The following is a 24083-nucleotide window of genomic DNA, read 5'->3' on the forward strand; positions in this document are numbered from 1 at the left end:
GGTATCCTGGGGTACAGGATACCGTTTCTTGAAATAAAACAAAAGATGGCTATCTACAAACCAACCAAGCCAACAACCTGGATAAAGATCCAGCTTTCCAGAGCTGTGGAACAACAAATTCCTGTTAAGTTATGCAGAGTGTGTTTATTTATTTGTGTGTGCACGTGTATGCGTGTGGCACACACATGCATGTATCTGGGTTCCCACTGAGGCCAGGAGACAGCACTGAATCCCCTGGAGCTGGAGTTGCAGGCAGCTGTGAGCCACCCAGTATGTGTGTTGGGAACCAAACTCTAGTCCTCTGTAAGCATCAGGCACTCTTCAGCTCTGAGCCATCCAGGCCCTGCGGATACTTAAGTTGGCCCTAATGAACAAATACTATCTCCACTAAAAGCTCTGATAAGTCCTGCAACTAGAGTCTACAGACATACCTTGGGGCTGGGGGTAGGGGGTGGGGGTGAGTTTGCTGTGTGTTTTGAATGCTGGCTCTGATACCTAGGATTGTGGCTGCAAGTTCCACTTGCAGCAGCTTCTGGAAGGTTGCAGGGGAAGAGTCAGGATTCAGAGCTACTCTACCTGCTATTTCTGGGGCTGGAGAGATGCCTGTGGTTAAGAGCACTGGCTCCTCTTGCAGAGGACCCAGATGTGATTGTTAGCACCCATATGGCAGCTATGACATAAAAATAATGGTTAAAAACTGTCCCACAGTTCTGAAGAATTCTAGTAACAGTGGGGGCCCAGCTCTGCCATCCTCCCATCTGTACCTGTCTGCTCTCTCCTCTGCAATCTGTCTGCTAAAATCGGGCCCTGGGCTTTGGATGGGGTTCCCAGCAAGATAGCCAGGGCCTTACAAGCCTCAAGCCAATAGAGAACCTACAGCTCAGGGTCAGGCTTCAGGACAGAACCGGGGAGAGGTCTGAGCAGGACAGTAAGGTATGGGAGGCCTGCAGCACAGGCCTGGCTCAGCACAGCTCCCTCTGGGAAGCAAATGAGGGGAGCCCTGAGGGAAAGATAGGAGGAGGAGTTTATTTCTCTGGAACAGGAGGAGGGCACAGAGGCAGGGCTGAGTCAGGGCAGGGCCATGTCCTCCAGCTTCTGATCCAGAGTCTTGAGGTCATCCAGGAAGCGAGTTGGAGTAAGGATGTGCGAAGAGCCTGGGCAGGAAGGGAAGGTTGGGGAGGTAGCGGTCCCGTCTGGGAGTCTGCTCCTCCTGGAGAGAACAAATTCCTGCCCCTCTGCGAATCAAGGCCCTGTCTTCTCAATGATTCAAGAGTCTCGAAGCTTAGGAACATGGGTGTCCAGCCCCCAGTGATTACTTCCCTGGGGACTCAAGCCCCAGCCCCTCAGAGACCCCAGACTCCTGTCCCAAGCCCAAAACTTTCAGAGTATAATCCTAGGCCTTTAGGGACTCTTGAGTTCAGCCCCAGCCCCTCACAAACTACAGAGTTCAGCCAGACCCCAAAGGGCCTCAGAGTCCAGCCCTAGATTCCAAAAGACTCCAGAGTCCAGCCCCAAGCTTTTAGGGACCCAGAATCTAGCCCCACGCTCCAAGGAAGCCCAAATCCATCCCCAAGTCTTAAGGGTTCCCATGTCTCAGGCTTTTTGGGGTACCAAATTCAACTGTAGACTCCAAGGGACCCCCAAGTCCAGCCCTGAACCCCAAGAATCCTCCGAGTCAAGCTCCCAGGGACCCCGGTTCTGGATACTCACCTATAAGCACCTCCCACTTGCCTTCAGTGGCCCTGGTCACCTCATAGGCAGCCCTCATTTCAGACATAGCCACGCCACCCACAATGTACACGATGAGCCTGGGCCCGGCCCGAGCCTCGACGCCAGCTTTGTTTTTATGCCAGTGGCCAAAGCGAGCACTGATGAGGTGATGGGCAGAGGTCAGTTCAGGCTGCTGGCCCCCAGCCCCCAGCCAGGCCTCTCCAGGACCCTCACCTGACAGCTGCCTGGGAGCTAGACACAGGGGCCGGGTCGGACACGAAGGGCCACAGCTTTCGGTCCAGCCGGTCTTCCACCACATCCTGGGCGGCCAGACAGGAACCGTTAAAGAGCCCCGGGCCAGTGGAGGCCAGGAACTGAAATGGCCGTGGACTACAGCACCACTGCCTATACCTCCTTGTCTCTTGGGGACCCAGGAGTCCAGGACGCCAAGGTGCAAGGTTGCTGGGCCCCCAAGCAGGAGGTACTAGAACCTTCCAAGGATCAGGAAGAACAGAGCCCCCGATACACTATTTGATGTTGAGGCTTTGGGGTGCCAGGGTGGCCAGGGACCAGCATCAGAGAGGCTTCTGGAGTAGCGAGGTAGAGATTAGAGGAGAGCACAGGGTACGGAGAAAGCCTCAGTCTCCAGCAAGAAGCTCCTCTGCAGCCCCAATTCCTGGGGTGCAGTGTGTGTGCCCCCCTCCCCACAGAGCAGACAGGGTGCCAGGGGTATGCTGATAATGAAGGATTTTCCACTAAGCCCCAAGGCTTAGCACTGAGAGCCTGGGAGGGTGGGGTGGAGGGCTTAGGGCTAATGGGATCAGCAGAGAGGAACAGGGGCCCCCAACATGTGTACCTCCATCACATCTTTGATGACTGGGGACCAGCGCGACAGCTGGTAGGTGGGCTCCAGGCGCTCCCTCCGCTCCAGCCGGCTGCAGGTCCCTGAGCCCTACAGAGGGGGCCAGGTGGGGACGGAATGGGGTTGGGAAGGGAAGGAAGCCCATCACTGATGGGAAGGGGCTATGGGTGCACAGAAAGACGGAGAAGTGGAGCAGAAAGATACAGGGAAGCAGTAGCAAAAGGACAGAAAAAGAGAGATGTGGAGACACAGAAAGACAGGGGAGCAGAGCAGAGAGACAGAGGATTCGAGAGATACAGACAGGCAGAGACAGACACACAGAGAAAGGTGGGAAGATAGAGGCAGACAGAGATGGGAGATAGAGACAGAAAAATACAAGATGCAGCCAGAGACAGATAAAAAAGACAAAGAGGCGCAGAGATGCAGAGATGGACAGAGAGGCAGGGAGACAGAGAGGTAGGGATGGAAAAGGAGACAGAAGAAACAGAAACGGGAAGGGAGAAACAGAAGGAAGAAAAGAAGGAAGAGGGAAGTCAGGTGAAGGATACGGAAACAGCAAGAGGCACGGGACAAGCCAAGCATGGCAGTTCACATCCACAATCCCAGGTCCTCAGGAGGCTAATGCAAGGGGATGGCTATGAACTTGAGGCCAGTCTGAGTTACAGAGTGAGTTTAAGATCAGCCTTAGCAGCCGGGTGGTGGTGGTGCACCTTTAACCCCAGCACTCAGGAGGCAGAGGCAGGTGGATCTCTGTGAGTTCGAGGTCAGCCTGGTCTACAGAGTGAGATACAGGACAGGCACCAAAACTACACAGAGAAACCCTGTCTTAAAAAAAAAGACCAGGACCAGCCTTGGCTGCAGAGTAAGTTCAAGGCCAGCCTGAGCTACAAAGTGAAACCTGCCTCAAAACAAAAAGAATGTGTGGGACAGGCAGACAAGGACGGGGGGAAGGACAAGGGACAGGGTCCCAGGCTTGTGGTAGAGCAGAATCAAGCAAAGCTGGACACTTAGGTCAGGGAGACGGACTACAGAGTACAGCACAAGAAACCACCATGTGCGCTGAGTGGGCAGGAGGATTCCTGTGGTCTCCAGAATCCCGGGTGACCCTGTATCCCATTAATGGTGGCTCACTCTCCCACTTGCCCGAGGGCACGGGCCACATACCCATACTGTACCAGCACCTAGGGGGCCCATTTCAGCTCCACTGCCCACCATGTTAGGGAACTGGGGAAGGCCTTGGTGCTCTTGGTCCCCAAAAGGCCATGCCATGCTTGTACACCTGGGCTGGGCATGTTATCATCCCTAATCCTGCAAGGGCCACGCTCCACGCACGGCTCATCAGCTCGGCACATACCGCGGAGTTGGTGACGGTGCCCCCCAGCTGCTCCAGATTCCGGATGAGGTTGCTGTAGGCCTGCACATTGGCATGCTGGATCAGCTTGGCCAGGTTTTCCTCACTCACACCTGGGGAGGGCAACAGGGTAAGAGTGAGTGACTGGTAGCGTCCTAGGTGAAGAGATTTGTAAAGAGAGTCTCACAGCTAGGGTGCCTCCAGGACCCAGAAGCTTCTGGGGTTGATAGAAAAGAGGAATTGTAGACAGCTGTCCCTGAAAAGGTAGACTGGGGGGTCTTCCAGAAGTAGCTGAAGAAAGCTGGAGAGACGGCTGAGTGGGACGAGTGTCTGCAGCACAAGCACGAGGTCCTGAGTTCAAATCCACAGCACCCACATCAGAAGAAACAGGAAGATCACTGGGAATGTCTGGACCCCAGCCTAGGCCAGGTTCAGGGAGAGACCCTGTTGCTGAGACTCGAGATCTGAGGCCTGACCTGACCAGGCAGTGAGGGAGGGAAGAAGCAGACAGTAAAGAAACAATGCACATGTACAGAAAAGCGGGGTCACGCGGGCCGTGCACTCTGATGGGGTGGCGCAGCCGCAGGTTTTTGGTCAGTCGTTTGAAAACACTCATCAGAGGGAAGCTTTGCCATGCCAAGCCTGACCCAAGGAAGGTTTTGCCGCCCCACGGAGCTGAGGCATTGGGTCCTTGACATGGCTATGCCCAGGGCCAACAACACGCATCCACTCATGACTTCCTCGGCTTCCCTGCACCCTGTCTCAAGGGAACAAGGCAGAGAATGTATTGATACTCAACAGAACACCCAATGTCATACTCTGATCTTCCCACATGCATACAAAAAAACCCGAGTTCAAATCCCCAGCACCCAGTAGTCATGTGCACCTGTAACCCAGTGCTTCGGGGATGGGGACAGGATGACCACAGACTTACTGGACTCCAGTCTAACACAATATTCAGGGAGAGACCCTGTCTCAAAGGGGTAAGAGAGCGACTGGCAGAGCAAGGCCAATGTCCTGCTCTGGTCTCCCACATGAGCACACAGGACCCAGAGCCGCACACACACGTCCCCTCACAGAATCAGCTGAGGGAACACCAACTCTACAGAAGCCAAGGATGGGAGTCTTTTCTTGGCCGACCTTTCTTTTTGTGTGTGTACATTTACGTGTGTGCATGTGGGTGTTTACCTGTGTGTGCATGTGTGTGCATGTGGATACACGTGCATGTGGGTGTTTACCTGTGTGTGCATGTGTGTGCATGTGGATATATGTGCATGTGGGTGTTTACCTGTGTGTGTATGTGGATATATGTGCATGTGGGTGTTTACCTGTGTATGTGTGTGTATGTGTGTGCATGTGGATATATGTGCATGTGGGTGTTTACCTGTGTGTGTATGTGTGTGCATGTGGATATATGTGCATGTGGGTGTTTATCTGTGTGTGTATGTGTGTGCATGTGGATATATGTGCATGTGGAAGCTGAAGACCATCACTTTTCACTTGATTTTTGAGTCTCTCCATAGCCTGGAGCCTGCCAATTCAACTAGACTAGCTAACCAGCCATCTCCAGGGGTCCACCTGTCTCTGCCTCTCCAGACCCAGGATTACAAGTGGGCATCACATGGGCTGGAGAGATGGCTCAGCAGTTATTAACACTAGCTGTCTTTTCAAAAGACCTAGATTCAGTTCCCAGCACCCACGTAGTGACTCACAACCACCTGAACTCCAGTTCCAGGGGATCTGACACCCTCTTCTGGCCTCCACAGGTACTAGGCACACACATGGTGCACAAACATACATATAGGCAAAGCACTCGTTCATATAAAATAAAATAAACCTTTTAAAAAAATAATTAGAATAGGCTAGCCTGTGGGCATGCCTGTGAAGTGGAAAGGCCTGCCAACTGTGAGTGGCATCATTCCCTGGGGAGGGGATTCTGAACTGTGTAAGAGTAGAGGAATAGGGCCAAGCACATGCAAGCATGCATCCACTGCTCCCTGCTCAACTGCGGATATGACTGACCAGCTGCTTCAAGCTCCTGCCACCCGACCTCCCCTCGATGGTGATGGCAAGTACACCCTTTTCTCTCTTAAGTTGCTCTGGTCAGGGTATTTTTTTGTTTTTGTTTTTGTTTTTCGAGTCAGGGTTTCTCTGTGTAGTTTTGGTGCCTGTCCTGGATCTCACTCTGTAGACCAGGCTGGCCTCAGACTCACAGAGATCCGCCTGGCTCTGCCTCCCGAGTGCTGGGATTAAAGGCGTGCGCCGCCGCTGCCCAGCTTTATCAGGGTATTTTATCACAGCTACAGGAAACAAGACTAAGACAGCAGACTAGGGCGACGAGGGTCTTGTACTGCAATGTTTCTAGGACTGAGACCGCCCCTGGCCACCCCGTCACCCACCATTCCGAAGGAGGATGTAGAGCAGCAGAACGCGGATCTTGTCGTAGGGTGGCACCGAGGCATCCAGCAACACCGGCACGATCAGCTTCATGGCATCCTTGATCTTCTCACCCTCGGCGTCAGAGCCCATGGCCAGGTCCTGCATGGCATGAGAGTTAACTGCCCAGCCAGCTGCAGTGGGCGGTAGCTGAGCAAGGGCAAATCAGGGACTTTGGTAAGATGTTCCCACCCTGCCTCCTCCCAGAAACTGGTCTCCTGAAGCCCATCGAACTGGGCACAGGCCACGCCCTCCCCGGCCTCTCTCTCATTCCGGTCTCGTCTCTAAGCACAACTCTGCCCACCTGTCCAAGCCCTTCACCAGGGCCCACACCCCACCAAGACCCCTCCTCCCCAAACCGCCCTCCACAAGCTGACTATAAAGTTTCCCCCCTCTATCTGAGGCCCTGCCCTCCCCAAGGTCTCCCCCAGAGGGCCCCGACCCTTGTGTAAGTCCCCCCACCCTGCTCCCCAAGCTCTGCCCCATGAAGGGCCCGGCCACCTCTTTCAGGCTTCACTGCCCCCAAGCTCTACCTCCTGGGGAGCCCCAGCCCTCCCCAGGTTCTGCCTAGGGCACCCCTCTGAGGCCCCACCTGTTCCACACCGCAAAGCTTCTCCACCGAGCCTTTGAAACGCTTCATGCAGTCGTCTGCTAGATGCAGGTGTGTAGAATACTGCGGGGCGGGGACTGAGTTAAGAGAGACGGTCAGACGCCCAGACTGAGCCTGGGGGGTCCACGGTCCAAGCTCACCTTGTTCAGCTCCTTCTGATACTGAGGCATCTTTTTCAGGATGTGGGACAGGTCTTTGATGTTGGCCTGAAGCAGGGGTAGGAAAGGGTAGAGAGGGGAGGGGTGAGGCCAGGCCCCTGCACTAACGACACCAGGGGAGGACACAGGCAGGGGCTCTGTCCCACCATGGACCACTACCTTGTCTGTGGTCAGCCGCTTGCTCTCACAGAATGTTTTCAGGAGCTCCGTGACCTTCCTAACCGTGAGCAAGGGCAGGGGGAGAGAAAGGGTGAGGAGACAGTTGAGGGCCTCTTCCCGCCGGCTGGTGGGGGACACCTAGATGCATGTACCAGTCCCAGCCGTGGGGGTGCACTGGGGTGAAGTGCGGTCAGAGGCAGGTCACGGGTCCCCCTGAAGGATGTAACTTATAGGGGACAATGGTGAGGAAGGAGGCCTGGGTGCCGGGGCCCCCTCTCCAGCACCCGCGCTATACCCTCACTTGGAAACATCCGCTATGTGCATGTGTCGAAGCTCCACCCACAGATCGTCGTCTTCATCCAGGAGGACAGCCTTCTCCCGGGACTCACTCAGTCCTGTGGTCTCATACCTGGAGGGACAGGACATGTTGGAGGACAGAGGGCCCAAGCCGGCAGAGGACGGGTGGAGGGCATCTTCCTGGACCTGTCTACCTGTATGTGTCCTGTTCGATGTCCAGAAGATCGTAGGCCATGGCTTGGAATGTGAGCTCGTGTAACAGGGGAGACACGGGGTCTGCTGCCCGGTCCATTATGAGCAGCTGTGAGCGTGTTTTCTCTGGGCCCTGCACAAGGAGAGAGAGGGATGAAGACACTCACCGGGACCCTACCAAGCCTCCCTGGCACCTCCCCAGCATCCCCCTCACCTCTCCCAGACTGGGAGTGTCTGCCTTGAAGGCATTCAGCTTGGCCAGGACTGCATGGGCCAGCTGGGCTGTGTCTTCTGGACCCCTGGAGGTGATGCAGACACAGGGGCGTCAGGAAGTGGGGGCTGGGAGGACATCGAGGGTAGGGGTGAGGACGGGGGTCGGGGGACAGGGTGGGGATCAAGGCTGGACACAGGAGCCAGGGAGACGGCTAAGTCGGTAAAATGACTGTCATGTCAGCGTGAGGTCGGCTTCCATCCCCCAGAATCCACGCTTTAAAGGTGTCCTTGAACTTGCAGCTCTGGGGAGGTGGAGACAGGGGTCCTTGGGCCTGGCCTGCTGGTCTGGTCAAATGCAGAAGCCCTGGGCCCAAGGAGGAACCTTGTCTCAGAACCATGGCTAAGTGGTTAAAGGCTCAAACTGCTCTTCCAGAGGACCTGAGCTCAGCTCCCAGCAGCCACATCCAAAGGCTTACAGTCACCAATAACTCTAGCTCCAGGAGGTCGGCCACCCTCTCTGGACTACGTGAGACCCCACACATGCACACACACAAACATACACATAATTATTTTTTTAATCTTTAAAAAAATTAAGGTGGACGGTGACTGAGGAAGACACCTGAGGTGGGACCCCCGACCTCCATACTACACACGTGCACACACATGAACACACGTGCACACACATGAACACAGGCAAACCCAGGGAAAATGGACACAGCATGAGAGTGAAGGTCAAAAGGTAGCATTGGGTTGGGGTGGGGATGGGTTCCCACTTGCGGTAGCGAATGGATGGGTATTCCTGAAGGGTGGCACATAGTGTGGCTATCTGCTGGGCCAACGCGTCAAGCTGCCGTGCGCGCTCCCCTGCCCGGAATGGGCAGTAAAGGTTGTAGGTGCTGTGTGGGGCATCCAGAGAGAACACCTGGGAGAGCAGAAGTGTCATGACCACGCTATGGGGTACCCCACTTCCAGCTGCTGTCCCTGCCTCTCCCGGGGGCCTCCGCCATCTTTCAGCACCTGTTTTGACAACTTTGAAGCAGGCTAGGGTAGCCCCGGCTAATGACGGAAGGGAACAGAGCTAGCTCCTTGTTCCCTCCCACTTGGGGGAATGAGACAAGTCTGTCCTGTGCTCCATGCTGCCTGTGAGGAATGTCCGAAGGCTGGCATTCCAGGAGAGGGCCTGCTAACTGTTCACTCCCTGCTGGTGCTGTCCCACCTGGTCAAGGACGGCCCACCCCTCCCCACCACAAGCTGGGGCTGTACCTGGGCCTCGTAGGGAAGGAAGGCGAGGTGGATCTCTTTCAGCGTCTTCACCACCTTCGCCAGGCGAGAGCGGCCCAGTTCACTGAACAAGGGCTCCGGGCACGCTGCGGTTGGCAGGGAGGGCCCATCAGACCAACGTTCTGTCACCACACTGCCCCCTCTTCACAGCACCCAACACCCCTGGTTCTCCTCACTCACTGTCAGTGAAGAAGACGTGGGCAGCTTTGTAGGTGAAGGTCGGTGTCCCCCGGAAGTCTGCAATCAGGGCCTGGACCGACTGGGGAGTGCAGATTACTGTTGGAATCAGAACCTGCACCGGGACCTGTCTTCTGCAGGGGATCCCCATCTGATGCTTATCCCCCACCTTGTGCAATTGTGGGAGGGCTCACATGCACACATACATTGACAGATGCATGTGTTCTGACATGTACACTCAGGCACACATACACACATATACATTCTGACATGTGAATGCACAAATGCCTGCAATCTGAAAGGTGTACACATATATACACACAAATTCTGGCATGTGCACACATAATGCACAAATAGCATTCTGATGTGCACACATTGACATGTGCATGCGTGCACACATGCATTGTGACATGTACATATGCATACTCAGCATATATATGCACTGGCACGTGTATACACATATGCACATATATATACACATGCATTGACATATGCATACACACACGTGCATTGTGATGTGTGCATGTATGCATCGTGCGTGCACACACATGCATTATGGCATGTGTATGCACACTCAGATACATGCATTGACATGTGCACCATGCAAGTTCACACAAACCCAGGCACACACAGTCTAACTCCTGTAGGCACCTTCTCCGTGGGGCTCAGCAAATAAATGGCCTCCAAACTGGGAATGGGTTCTCGCCGTTTGTTGATGTCTTCCACAACTAAAAGCAACCGAGGAAGAGACACACATGGGTAACAGACAGAGGAGTATCGGGTTTGGGGAACCGGACTCATGGTGGGGGTGTTTTAAAGGGCTGTACTACTCCCCTGGATTCCTAAACAGAAATCTATACCTAAGGTCCCCCCACTTAAAGAGCTACAGAGTCAGGGTTCTGCACATGTGGAGGAACACAGCCATACTCTTGGGGTCTATATACTCTTGAGAACCCAGAGTCGCTGGGCGGTGGTGGCGCAGGCCTTTAATCCCAGCACTCAGGAGGCTGAGGCAGGTGGATCTCTGTGAGTCCTGGGATACACAGAGAAACTCTGTCTCAAAAAAAAAAATAGAAATAAATAAATAAACAAAATAAGAGAAAGAACCCAGAGTCCACCCACACTCCTTACAGAGACTGCTGGGATTATAGACATTTGCCACCACGCCCATTTCATGTGGTGCTGGGGATCAAACTCAGGGTTTTGTTCATTCTGGGTGAGCACTCTGCCAATGGAGCTGCACCCTCAACCCAGGGTGCTGAGCTGGTTACAGTCAATGAGGCTGACCCCCTAGGGGCTGCAATCAGGAAGTCCTACAAGGACTTGAATGCACAGAGAACACACTTGGCCACATGCTCTGCACTCTGTAGGGAGAATTATGTGTGAAACCAATCTGAAGGGCTACACCCAGAGGCCCCACATCAAGGGGTCCCACACTCAGGTTCGATCTGGGGAACATGGGCATCCACTCACTGGTGATTCCTTCCGCCAGGATGTCTGACATTTTACAACAGGATGACAAGATCCGCATGCTTGGGTGATCCATGATGAGCACCTATCCAGATGGATGGACACACAGACGCATAGAAAGGTGAGCCATGCATCTACCCAACCTAAGCCCTGTGGACCAACAGCTTCTTTGAGGAATTACTGAGGGAACCCTCACATTCTGGGGTCCCTGCACAGAGTTGGGTAAAAGACCACCTCTGAGTACCCAGACATGTGTCTCAGCCCCTACCTTCCACTCGCCATCCTTCTTAACGCTCCGGATGACACCGCTTAGAATTTCTACAGGGAAGGAAGAAGGGGAGAAGAAGGTTTGTGACACTTGTCCTCTGAGCTGGACCCAAACCCGGATCCTGAGTGGCAGCTCCTGGTATCACCTCCAATTTACAGATAGTCAAACTGAGGTTCTGTGAGGTCGGGTAATTTACCCAAGCACCCTCACGTCTAGACAGTACAATGCTCAGAACACAGGTACATCTTGGAGCACTGAGTGGATGGCAGTGAGGGCCCCTGGTGTCCCTTAGACTAGAACGCTTGGTTCCCAGCCCTGAGGGTTCTTAACCTCCAAGCCTGTTTCCCCCATCTCCCACTAACCCTTGTGCAGGAGAGGTTCCTTTCTAAAACCGAGGTACTGGGCCTTTCCACAAAACCTGTTCTGCCCAGAGGTAGGAGTAGGGGAAAGGGGAGAGAAAGGTAGCCTTGTCCAGAGCCTGGCCAGTGCACCAGAGTGTCGAGTCCAGTGTTATCTGAGCGGAAGAAGTAGCTGAGGCCGGAACTACTGGAGGTGGGGGAGGGGAATCCTCAAACCCTCTTCTCCCCACCAAGAACTTGAGCCTGAAAGGCGGAGAAGCCAATCCTCGAGCTGCAGGGAGCTCCTAGGCACGCTGCAAAAGGGAGAGCGTCCCCTTCTCCACCTCGGTGGGGAGTGTGCACACCACCTGAGTGCTCACACACTACTTGGTGTCGCTGACCAAGGCACTGTAGGACCTCCGGAGTCCAGCCCCTCAACATTCCGGGTTCAGACACTCGACAGGCTGCAGCTGGGGCAGGCCCGGGGGTCTAGACTCGAACCCGTGCCTCCCTCCCCTTGCTCCTTGGAGTCCTCTGCGTCCCCACTCTGTTCCGCGGGCTGCATTTGAGGGGCAGGCAGCCCAGCTGGGCCTGAGTCCCCCGCCCGTCCCCTCGAGAGTCAGGTGCTCTCCCCACCGTCAGGGTCCTGGGGTCCCAGAATCCGTGCACCGCCCTCTCCCGAGGCCTCCAGCCCCCCAAGGGACAGCCGAGGGAACACCAGAGCCCCGCCCTGGGGTGACACTCACTCTCCCCCACCACCGCCTTCAGCCCCGAGGGCGCCATCTTCCCCCAAGGAGTACGGCCGCTTCCGGGTCGGTCCCAAGGTGGGGGCGTGGCCCGGCCCGTCATCCACGTGGGCCACACCCCGCGGGCTCGGGTCCCGCCCCCTGCGCACCTGGTCCCGCCCCGCGGCCCTCGGTTCCGCGTCTCCGGGAAACTGGGTCCCAGCAACAGCAGATTGTTCCACTTCGAGGGCAGGTGCACTGACAGGGGCCCAGACGGACAATCCCCAGTCGGTGTGCGCCCTCGAGGAGTCCCTCGTGGGAGTTTAAGTGCTCCCTTGCTCACACACATTGAGATCAGTTTGCTCAGCGCGATGGCAGAGCAGTAAAAATACCCGTCTCACCTGGGTACCAGTACCACCCAGAAGTTCCTCCATCTGTGATATAGTGTGCCCACTCAAAGGACAACGGGGCCTTCGAGATCTGGAACTGTTGCAGCTGCCCTCTGGCATCCGGAGACTGGTAGCACGAGAGTGGGCAACATTTGGTAGCCTCCGGAGGCCTGGAGACCCCACCAGGTACTAGGAACTTTTCCTGTGCAGTTTTCTTACAGTCTTAACCTTCTGTGAGAGACCCGTGCTGAAACAGGAACATAGACTTGGGAACTGTGACCATATATCTGTGCCTGTTCATGAAGAAATGCTTTCCAGTCTTTTCTACTAGAATATATTAATTGCACATGATAGTGAGTCTCACTATGATATCTTCATACATTCATATACTGTATGCTGATCATATTCACCCTTATTCCTCTCTTATGGCCATTCTGGATGGTCCCCTTCCCCTTCCCAACTAGTCCCAGAAGGAGCCCCCCCCAGGACAGGAGGGGCTGCCTCCCAGACCTTGGATTAGGCACAAACCACACCCAAACACCTGTTTCCACAGAGAGATCCTTCATGAAGCAGGGAAAGAAAATTAAAATGACTGCTTTCTGACCCGGGTGTAAATTTTCAGAAGAGAAAAGGGGGAGTCTGTGTTAAAATGGGATCTGCTAGGATGCAGTGGCTTATTTTGATTGGTCATGTCAGTCAGGTGAACCAAAGGGGCTTTTGATTGCTGGACTTTGGTACTCACCCTCAGGAATGAGTCTGGCATAAGGAAGTGTCCAAATAAGGGAACAGATCATGGTGGCCAGCTTTAGGGATGTAATGGGTTTTAGCAAGGCAGAGGGAATGGGGAGAAGAGCAGGGTGTGCCAGGGCCACATCTCGGGTGGGCTAGTGTCCCTTCACTCCCCCTTCTACCTGCACGTGTATGTGTGAACCGACCGGTTTTAACCGGGATTGCTTACAGGAGCATAGGCAATTCACCAGTGGCTACATCACTGAAGAACATGTCCCCCTCTCCTTCAGTAAATACTAACTTCCATTAGTTCAGAAAAGAATGAGGCTTTCTGAGCCTGTGACGATCATATCCACCCCCAATTCCTCCTCCGCTCCCCCAGACCTCCCAATGCCTAGCCCTCCTCACTTCATGTCTTCTCTTGTTTTATTTTGTTTTGTAACCCGTCCGGTTAGTGCTGCCTACTGGAATTTTGACGGATATTGTTGGCCTGATCTTGTGCAGGTAACACCAAAGGTGCAGGAAGTTGACGATTCTAATGGCCGCGTCGTGTCCGGAAGACAACATTTCATATCACTCCCTCCTCCTTCACATCCCACCCCCTCTTCCACAATGTTTCCTGAACTTTGAGGAGGCTCCTGGTTCTTTAAAAAGTGTGTGTGTCAAGAGGGGGAGTAGGGGGTTGGGGGAGACCCCGGGGGATGACTGAAGATCTAACCCAGTATCTCCCATGTACTAGGCAAGCACGTTACCACTGAGCTACAACTCCAGCTGTTTGTTTCATTCTTACTATCTCAAGAACCACACACACAAGGTGACAATTGCATATGTGTGCTGATATACAATGTGCTGATATATCTGTGTGCAGATTAAGTGCTTACACACACACAAATGGGGCGATCAAATTAAACTCAGAACTTTGGAACTTGGTTCCGTTGCTTCTCTAAAGAGGAGCTGACACCCTGTGACAAAGGGTGCATCACCCATAAGCGTGAGGTTGCAGATCTAGCAAGTGATAGTCGTGGATGTGAGCTTGCTCATCTGAACCAGTTTTTTGATGATGCGTAAGTCTTCCAGGTGGGGCTAGGAATGGAGCTCGGTTGGTAGAGGACAAAGTTATGGGTTCTAAACCCAGCACCATATAAACCAAGCATGGTGGCCTACACATGTAATCCTAGCAACTTCTAGAGACAGGAGGATCAGAATTCAAGTCCATACTTGGCTACACAGCTGGTTAGTGGCCAGGCTAGGACCCTAGTGACCCTGTCTCAATATATATATATATATATATATATATATATATATATATATATATATATATATATATGTGTGTGTGTGTGTGTGTGTGTGTGTGTGTGTGTGTGTGTGTGTGAGATAAGGTAAGGGTAAGGTAAGTGTGAGGATGATTGACAGGAGCAGGAATGGGAAGTGCCTGACAGCAACAGACAGTGGATGGCAGGAGCCGGAAATGACCAATGACCAGAAGTGCTTACAGAAGCAGGAAGAGGCAGTGCCCGACTTTCTAGGGAGGTCAAACTTGAATGAAAATGAGGACATGACTGCTCCAAGGTTGAGAAGGATTTTACTGTAGATATGAGAGAGAGTACAGACAGAGGCCTCTGGAGGAGTCCAGAGCAGGAAGAGAAAGTAGTAGACTAGACAGGACCAATAGACTGAACCAGGCCATGAGAGGAGAGAGAGACAGGAAGAGCAGGAGAGGAAGAAAAGAGAAGAGGAAGGGAGGGGAGGGGAGGAGAGGGGAGGGGAGGGGAGGGGGATGGGGGATCAGACCAAGAGAGCCAAGAGTGAGTCAAAAGAGAGGGTAGGAGGGCTGGAGAGATGGCTCAGAGGTTAGGAGCACTGACTGCTCTTCCAGAGGTCCTGAGTTCAATTCCCAGCAACCACATGGTGGCTCACAACCATCCGTAATCAGATCTGGCGCCCTCTTCTGTATACATAATAAATAAATAAATCTTTAAAAAAAGAGAGAGAGAGAGAGGGTAGGAATCCGAAGCTGGGGGCAGGGGGGGGAGGGGATGAAGTCCCTGGGCTGGAGAGGTTTAAGGTAGGGGTGAGGTGAGAGGAACGGGGAGGAGCCAAGGGTGCTGAGAGAGTTGGCAGTCAGAGTGTGCTTTGGTGTGCTAATAGGCACCTCAGTTAACCGGTTTGGGACCTAATACTGAGTTTCTTTGAGACCTAACAAAACTAAGCCATCCCTCTTTGATGGATTTCTCAGGTCACAAGCCAAGATTACGGTGAGAAAAGTCTTTTTCTCTCTCTACTGAGCAATATCTCCAGTCTTTTTCATTTGAAACGCCTTGTGAAATCCTCCTGCTGTAGCCTTCTGAGTAACTGGGGTTACAAACCTGCATCCCCAGGACCAACCCATAACATCTGACAGTTACAGGTGGACAAGGACGGCCAGCCACCCTAAGGAGGACTTGGGGACCTTCCTTTCTTTCCTTTCCTTCCTCCTGCCTCCTTCTTAACAGCTTTCTTGAAAAGTCCTTCACTAGGCCAGTGAGGTGGCTTGTCAAGGAAAGACGCTCTCTACCAAGGCTGACAACCTCTGTTCAACCCCGGGACCCACATGCTGGAAGGAGAGAACTGGCTCCTGAAAGCTGTCCTCCGACCTCCACATATGTGCCATGACACTCACCAAAAGTATACAAATTAATTAATGGCTTTGGGAGTATTAAAGGGTATACATCTATTGCCATAATCCATTTATTCGTTGTTGTGCTAAACCTGAGAATTACGAGGAGAAGAAATAAGCCCACGATTGTCTGTGCTAGGTTTCAACCCAGCAACAAATGACTGAGGTGTCTATTTAACACAATAAAGTGGACCTGGCCACCAGGTTCTCCCTGCATCCTTCAGCCCCTACCTGTTACAGGGTCCTCCTGGCTGGCATGCCCCGCCCCCTACCCAGGACTCTCCAGGCCAGGGGGCTGGGCCGCTCTTCCCTATATAATCAACCATTTCAGTTACCTGCCCTCTTTGGACCTTTGGGCCTCCTGGCTACTGTATCTGGTTCGCTTCTCTCCTCTCCCCCTTCCCCTCCACCCTCTCCTCCTCACATGGCAGAGTTCAGTCTGGTCATGTCCACCCTGGACTCTCCCAGATGTCCCTGCCTCTGCCTCTGGCTATGCTCGCCATGTATCTACAATAAACCTTCTCCGTCATACATAGGAGCAGTCATGTTTCCTTTCTTTTCCTTTTTCTTTCTTTTTTTTTTTTTCATTCAGTCGTATTAAAGCAAGCTGTATTTTGGGGTGCACCGGGGATTGGCTAGTCCAGCTGCTTCTCCCTAAATCAAGATTTTAGAGAGCAACCCTTGCCTGTCTCTTGAAGTAACTTTTACGGGAGAGATAAGGTGTTCACAGGGGCCAGAGTGGCCGTTACCATTGTTAGAAAGATACAATAAAAGGGAAGGAAAGGGGAAGAATATACATCATGTGAACGGGGTCACAAGTTTAGTGTAGGTTTACAAAACACGTTTTGCAGTTTACATCAGATCTAAGAAACAGGAACTTATTCTTAATTATAAATAGAAACTTTAACTTGCAAGGACTTAAACACAGGGCAAACAGGAACTTATTCTTTAACTACAAACAGAAACCTTAAGCTGCAAAGGACAAACTTATTCTTAACTATCTTAAGTGCAAACAGAACCCTTAACCTGCAATGTATATTTTCCTGTTTGGTTTCACATTAACTTTCTAGGTATACTGCTGCTGTTTTAGTCTCAGAGTGGTTTGAAGCTGGGTGTCATTATGCAACTCTGGCTGACCTGGAGCATTCTATAGTCCAAGTTGACCTTGAATTTGAGATCTTTCTTACTCAGCTTCCTGAGTGCTGGGTTTACAGATGTGTGTCTCAAAGGAAGTGGACCTTTCTTGAGAATGACAAGGGAGTTGTCCTCTGGCCTGCACACTCATGTACACACACACATGCACCTGCAGATACACACGGTTTTTAAAAATGGCCTTGAGGTGGCAAAATGGCTCAGTGGGAAGCGCTTGTTGCACAATTCTAACAACTTGTGTGAGATCCCTAGAATCCACGTGAAGGTGGAAGAAGAGCACTGACTCCGGGAAGTTGTCCTCTGCATATGCATTCACTCCACACAACAATAAATGCATACAAACTTAAATGGCCTTATAGCCGCTGGCATGATGGCACCTCTGGCAGCAGAGATAAGTATCAGTGCCAGTTCAAGGTCAGCCTGATCAAGAAGCTCTAGGCCCCTGGGCATGTATTGCAAGATCTATCTCAAACAAACAAATAAAAACCCAAAGCTGGTAGCTATAAAAATGAAGACACACAGAAAGAGTGTTGTTTGTCTACTCAGGCAGGGACCCAAGTATAGCAGCTGCCAGCTAAGGAACCCCGAGACCGAAGGTATGGAGAGGCAAGGCAGAATGCCCAGAATCCTGGGTTTTAGAAGGAATATGGCCTCCCTGACACCGTTATCGATCCAATAAATTCCTGCAGCTTTAAACCACCTTGTGAGAGGCACTCTGTTCCAGGAGCCCTTAGGAAATGTGTACATCCTACAACAAATAGAGCAGCATACTGTTTACTGAGGATTGGGGCCTGGACGGTCGCATGAGAACTGGGGCAGGTGGTAAGAGTGCTGACTCAACAATATTAGGAGGCTATGAGGACTAGTCTCGGTTGTTGACACACGTGGAAAAAGAGAACTTCAGTCAACAACTGCCTCCCATCGGATTGGCCTGTGGGCAGGTCTGTGGGGGCATCTTCTTGACTGCTGATTGATGTGGAGTGTCCAGCCCACTGTGGGATGTGCTATCCTTGAGCAGGTGAGCCCGGACTGTAAAAGAAAGAGCTGGGTTCAGGGTGGTAGCATCAGAAGGAAGATGTGAATTCAAGGCAGTCTGATCTATACAAGTTCCAGGACAGCCAGGGCCACATTTCAACATTTCAAAAAGGAGGGAGGGAGGGGAGGGGGGAGGAGGAGGAGGAGGAGGAGGAGGAGGAGGAGGAGGAGGAGAGAGAGAGAGAGAGAGAGAGAGAGAGAGAGAGAGAGAGAGAGAGAGAGAGAGAGAGAGAGAGAGCGCTGAGGGCTGGAGAGACAGCTCAGTGGTTAAGAGCACTGGCTGCTCTTCCACAGAACCAGGTTCAACTGCCAGCACTCACATGGCATCTCACAACCATCCAGGACTCCAGTTCCAAGGGATCCAGTTCTTCTTCTGACCTCCATGGGCACATCACACATGTGGTGTACATATATATAAATGCAATATACATGCAGGAAAAACACTCATACACATAAAATTAAAGCCAGGATGCTCAATGTCCATCCAGCCTAGCTGAATCCAGGAGCTGGAGGTTTAATTTTTCAGAACGTGTCTCAAAAGAAGGTAAAGAACAATAGAGGGAGATACCAGATGTTGACCTCTGGTCTTCACAGGAGCATGCATGCACATGTGCACGAACCACATGGGCCCATACACCACATGTACACACATATACTACATATACTAACCCCACCCCACTCACCCCCAAAAGAAAAAGAAGTAACGTTTTAACTTTATTTAAACTTTTTAAAGGGTTTGTTTTATTTTGTGTATGGATGTATGTATGTCTGTGAACCATGAGTGTGCCTGGTGCCCAGGGAGGCCAGAAGAGAGCAATAGGTCCCCTGAAACTGGAATTACAGATGGTTGTGAGCTGCCATGTGGGTACTGGAAATTGAACCTAGTACTCTGAAAAAGCAGCCAGTGCTCTTACCCACGAGCAGTCTCTCCAGCCCTAGAAAAGAAGCTTAAGTGGTTGGTTTCCTGAAGGGCATCTTGGAGACAAGACCAGGCTCTCAGGGTGTGGTCAGAAAGCCACAGCTATTTGCTGGGGTGGACAGGGACTTCCTCTGCTCTTCCATGTGGGAACAGGAGACTGAAGACACTCAGCGTGGCTTTGAGGGGCAGATGGACAGCAGCTCCAGAGTTTCTTTCATGGAGACCCTAGGGGTGCTGCAGGGGCACAGGAGTGGGAAGTAGCAGGAGCCAGGTTGGCTTGTGTGTCTTTGCAGGATGCAGGGATTTCAAGGAGTCCTGGACCCCAACTCCCTCCTGGCCACCCCCCTGCAGATGTCAGCTGCGCTGCAGGGGGGGGTGAACATATAGACGGGAACTGGATGGCTTGGGGAGGGACTTCCTGCAGGTCCCACCCTCCCATTGGTTGGTCAACATCGCACTGGCTTCTTCTGGCCCCATCTGAGAGTCCTCAAGGCCCTGTGTGCATGGCTGTGCCCAGTGAGGTCCAAACCTGGACTGCTCTGCCCCCTCCACCCACCTCAGCATCAGTCTGGATGAACAATTACCTAGAGATCATCTTTCTGGGGCTTAAGCGTGGGTGGGAGCAGATGGGATGTGAGCTGGGGATTTGGGGATGGGGAAAGGTATCTGCTCCCCCTTCCCCCACATCCTGGCCTTTTAAAAGGCCCTCTCAGGTGTGGGGGCCCTGTCACAGGCCAGGAGGAAAGTGTGGGAGGCACATGATGGATCAGGAAGAAGAAAAGAGCCAGGGGGTCTCAGACGTTCTGGACAAGGTAAGAGGCTCTGCCTGACACCACCACCAGCTTCTTGAAGTCCGTGACTGACAGGATTAATTCATTTGTAGGGCATCTAATTAGCAAGCAAGTCTCTGGGGTCCCCTGACCCAGTTACCGTAACACAAGAGGGGTATAGGAAGGAGGGTATAAGTGCCCCTCCCCCTGCCCAGGGCAAATGGATGGATTCTCGGCACTGTTCCCCCCAAGAGATAGTAGGTGTTATGATTTAGGGGCACTTCTGAGCCCCATTTCCCTGGTAAGTGTCTCAACCCCCAAACCACCCCCAGTCTGGTCTTGATCTAGGACAGTGGTGGAATAATGTCCCTAGAGGCAGTACCTTGTGAAATTGTGCTGCAGGCTGGGGCCCCAGGCCGGGAGGTGGGGGGGTGGGGGTAGGGGGAGGTCAGGGAAGGAGACTCAGGCTTCATTTAGAGAAACTCTACAGACCTGTGAGGACTATGGTGAGAGCGGAGATGGGGAGGCGGGCAGTGGTTCGGGTGGCAGCTGGCACGAAGGCAGGACCGGTACAGTACCCAACTAAACCAAGCACGTCTGTCCCCAAGGCAGGTTCGCCAGACCAAGAAGGCTTCTTCAACCTGCTGAGCCACGTGCAGGGCGATCGGATGGAGGAGCAGCGCTGTTCCTTGCAGGCTGGTCCAGGCCAGACCCCAGAAAGCCGTGAGCTGGGCATGATGCAGGGTTGGGGTCGGAGGTGGGGAGGGGGGTGCTGCCTGAGAAGCATGCAGGCAGGCATGCAGGGGTTCTGGGGTCTTGTGGATCTAGGGACTCAGGGTGGAGAGTACCATGTGAGCCCCTTTGGAGTCTATATTCATGACCACCTGTCTCTGCTCCAAGCAGAGGGTGGCCCTGCTCCTGAGATGGACAATCTCATGGATATGCTGGCCGACACCCAGGGTCGCCGCATGGATGACCAGCGTGTAACCATCAATTCCCTGCCTGGCTTTCAACCTATTGGTCCCAAGGTAGGTGATGTCTAGATAACCTGTATGGAGTGTAGCAGTATTCCTCTCTAGATCTATGCCCCATCTCCAGCCAGGATAGGACGGGACCCGATCTCTAACTCTGGAAAAGGAAAAGTGGAGATGGATGTCAGAGGGGCTTAGGATCATGCAGGACTCACACTGGTGTCAGAACTATGGCTGGAAGTTACGGTTCCTGCCACAACATCTGTGTATCTGGGAGAGGCCACAGGGAGAAAACAGAGTTTCCTATGGCGATGCTCCTTGGAGGAGGGCATATGAGCTCACACACCCATGTATTAACCAAGAGCATGGGTTCTGTTTGGGGACATTTTCTTTGTTTCTGAGATAGAGTTTCATGTAGTTCGGTTGGCCTTAAACCCATTAGCCAATGATGACTTTAAACTTATAATTTTTCTACATGTACCTCCTTGGTGCTGGGATTACAGGTATGAGCCACCAGGAGTGGTCTGTGTGGTTAGGGATGGAATTCAGAGCTTTGACACATTCTCTGTCAGCTGAGCTACACCCCAGCCCTGTGTCTGTGCACACTAGCACACATGTTACAAGGCCATGTGCACACATGCGGGTAGAGGTCAGCAGTCAAGTCCAGCAGTTCCTCAGCTGCCATCACCTTGTTATTTGAGAAAGGACCTTTCGCTGCCCTGGAACTCACCAAGTAGACCAGGCTCCCTGGCTAGGCAGCCCTAGGGATCCTCCTGGCTCTCCTCAAGCACCGAGATTACAAGTGCATAAGACCACATCTGGCTTTTCACCTCAGTGCTGGGGATTAAACTCAGGTCTTCAAGTGCACACAGCAAAGATTTTAATGACTGAGTTATCTTGTTGGCTCATTTATTTGTTTTTGAGACAGGGTTGCAAGCCGGGAACTTTCTATGTAGACCAGGGTGGCTTTGAACTTGAGATAATTCTCCTGCCTGTGCTTCTTGAGTGCTAGGGTTACAGGTGTAAACCAATAGCTCAAGTTCTGATCAAGACCCCACTGAGAGCTGACCATCTCATACCCAATACCACACTGATGGGCAGATGAAGGCAGACAAAGGGAAATGTTGTTTGGAGGCACCTCTGGCTTGTACTTTCCTTGGTCCCCTCTCTGTCTGACCCCCCCTCTTCATCTGCAGGATGGAATGCAGAAACGACCTGGGACCCTCAGCCCTCAACCCCTGCTCACCCCTCAGGACCCTGCTGCACTCAGCTTCCGCAGGAACAGCAGCCCCCAACCCCAGACACAAGCTCCTTGAGAGTTCCAACCGTCCTGGGCCCCCCACCGGCCCCTGAAAACAACAATAAAACGCTTGGCACTAGTAACCAAGAACTGAGTGTGTGTTATTTCTGGGTGGAGGACTTGAAGGTCTCAGGACCTCTGCTGAGCAGCTTGAAGGAGTCTCTCTTCCCTCTGCTTCCGGATCTTCTGTTTGAACTCTTCTAGCTCCTGGCGCTGCAGTGAGGAAGGGTGTGATGGGAAAGGAGGCGGGGCACACACCTCAGGCCTGACTTACTTAGCCACCAGCCCCCTTTAGCGTAAGAGGTCAGTGTCCATGGACCTGGGGCCCCATGCCCATCACAACCACCAGACCAGGAGTTCAGCCCCACCCTTCAGGGAGAAGGTACTCTATGAAACCATTTGTGTCCACCCACTCCCTAAGACAGGGTCTTCTCGCCTATCACAGGTTAGCCTTGAGCTCACTATGCAGCCCAGAATACCCAGAATCCCCGATCCTCCTGCATCCATCTCTTCAACGCTGGAATGCTGGAATGACAGCCCTCTCTCCCCACTTCCTCTCTCCAGCCCTATGCAGCCCAGGCTGGCTTCAATCTGCTAATGCTCCTACCTCTACTCCCAAGAGGTCACAGGTGTATACTATCACGAACAGTAAGAAACTTGTACGGAAACAAGGTCTCTAGCCCAGCATAGCCTGGACTCCTATTTGTTTTCTGTTTCCAATTTCCTATCTATGGGCGAGGGTGAAATTTTCATTCCAAGCCCATCCAGGGTAAGGTGACACTGCCCCTTGGAGGAAGAACGGGTTCCTTACCTGGCCCTCCTTCTCTCGTGGCCACAGCTCCCTCTGTGGAACAAAGTCAGCAGGTGAGAACACAAGCCAGGAGACTCCAGAGTCCCACATTCAGAGCAGGGTTGACTCATGGGAGGCAGGCAATGGTCCCCAGCCACAAGTTAGTGCTTCATACCCCGCTTTCCCCACAACAGGAATGATCCCGAAAACTCTCCTGATACCCACCTTGCGCTGGACAACATAGTCCTCAAACCAGTCTGCCTGATTGGAGATCCAGAACATAACCACGGGGAAAGTGAGGTAGAGTGACATCTGCAAACGCAAGGGAGGATGGGCAGAGCCCAGAACTCTCACCACCCCAGTACAGGGAGATTGAAGGAGAGCTCAGAAGGCAGATCTATCCTCCTACACAGGCCAGGAGCCCCGCCTCTCTCTCTCTCTCTCTCTCTCTCACACACACACACACACACACACACACGCACACACGCACGCACACGCACACACGCACGCAAACTTACACAAAGGTACGCTTTGGGGGTTCTAGAGCTCCCACTACAAAGACATACCCTCGAGACCTGATTTTATCTCCCAACCTGATCCCCGTAGCATTTCAAATAGAGGGGCCTCATTTTTTTCCAATTATACTCCCCTACATTTAGGAGTCCGCCTATCTGAGACCCATTACGAAACCAGGGCTTCCCTTCTGGGAATCCCGCCCTGGATCGGAAATCTCCCTTCACCCCTGTATGCGACGCTTCCTCAGACCAAACCCAGACTCTCCATTCTAAGCCCCCACATGGAGAGCTCCTTCCGCAGCGGTTCCAATACAAATCTCAGATACTTTCTCCGCGGACCTCCCCGCTCTGCACTTCTCTCACGTCCAAAAACTATTCTCACATTCTGAAAGACCCCGGGTCCAGACGTCCAACCCACTCCCGAGCTCACTGACCCGAAACACCTCCAGCTTCACCCCCATCTTCGCCTCTGCGGTTCTACGAAGCCACTTCCGCCCACAGGCGACTCTCCAGCAATGCAAAATCTCATTGGTGCATCTCAAGACCAGATGCTGGAGCGGAGTGGCCAATAACCCGGCATCGGTGGCGTCATCTTCCAGCGCCCCTTGTC

At 52.9% G+C, this 24083-nt stretch overlaps 3 protein-coding genes across 6 annotated transcripts; 1 reads left to right on the forward strand and 2 right to left on the reverse strand.

Annotated features, from left to right (window-relative positions):
- Positions 1 to 1005: 1005 nt before the first annotated feature.
- Stxbp2 (syntaxin binding protein 2) lies at positions 1006 to 12381 on the reverse strand. 2 transcript variants are annotated; one of them, XR_001580192.3, is made up of 19 exons: positions 12269 to 12381; positions 11185 to 11234; positions 10920 to 11001; positions 10098 to 10174; positions 9450 to 9528; positions 9252 to 9355; positions 8762 to 8910; positions 7990 to 8074; positions 7778 to 7908; positions 7588 to 7695; positions 7287 to 7344; positions 7110 to 7175; positions 6952 to 7032; positions 6323 to 6461; positions 3927 to 4036; positions 2567 to 2733; positions 1945 to 2030; positions 1711 to 1868; positions 1006 to 1154 (listed from the first exon to the last, which is right to left on the reverse strand). XR_001580192.3 is itself a non-coding variant. In XM_006970174.4 (19 exons), the coding sequence occupies exons 1-19, from the start codon at positions 12369 to 12371 to the stop codon at positions 1069 to 1071; spliced, it is 1848 nt and encodes a 615-aa protein (XP_006970236.2). In that variant the 5' UTR covers positions 12372 to 12380; the 3' UTR covers positions 1006 to 1068. The 2 variants fall into 2 exon arrangements, 1 of the variants encoding a protein (XP_006970236.2); XM_006970174.4 differs by having other exon boundaries at positions 2567 to 2662; positions 12269 to 12380.
- A 6989-nt stretch (positions 12382 to 19370) lies between these two features.
- Pcp2 (Purkinje cell protein 2) lies at positions 19371 to 22203 on the forward strand. Of its 3 annotated transcripts, XM_016009318.3 has the most exons (4): positions 19451 to 19939; positions 20506 to 20620; positions 20801 to 20925; positions 22065 to 22203. In XM_016009318.3, the coding sequence occupies exons 1-4, from the start codon at positions 19526 to 19528 to the stop codon at positions 22182 to 22184; spliced, it is 774 nt and encodes a 257-aa protein (XP_015864804.3). In that variant the 5' UTR covers positions 19451 to 19525; the 3' UTR covers positions 22185 to 22203. The 3 variants fall into 3 exon arrangements, with proteins under 3 accessions (XP_076416846.1, XP_015864804.3, XP_076416847.1); XM_076560731.1 differs by having other exon boundaries at positions 19371 to 19939; positions 20506 to 20925; XM_076560732.1 differs by lacking the exon at positions 19451 to 19939 and having other exon boundaries at positions 20372 to 20620.
- Positions 22204 to 22248: 45 nt separating this feature from the next.
- Pet100 (PET100 cytochrome c oxidase chaperone) lies at positions 22249 to 24066 on the reverse strand. Its single transcript, XM_006970175.4, has 4 exons — positions 23908 to 24066; positions 23184 to 23270; positions 22980 to 23012; positions 22249 to 22381 (listed from the first exon to the last, which is right to left on the reverse strand). Exons 1-4 carry the CDS (start codon positions 23932 to 23934, stop codon positions 22298 to 22300), a joined length of 231 nt encoding a protein of 76 aa, XP_006970237.1. The 5' UTR covers positions 23935 to 24066; the 3' UTR covers positions 22249 to 22297.
- Between the last annotated feature and the right edge of the window lie 17 nt (positions 24067 to 24083).

This window comes from Peromyscus maniculatus, chromosome 23, assembly GCF_049852395.1.
Source record: "Peromyscus maniculatus bairdii isolate BWxNUB_F1_BW_parent chromosome 23, HU_Pman_BW_mat_3.1, whole genome shotgun sequence".
Lineage (NCBI taxonomy): Eukaryota > Metazoa > Chordata > Mammalia > Rodentia > Cricetidae > Peromyscus > Peromyscus maniculatus.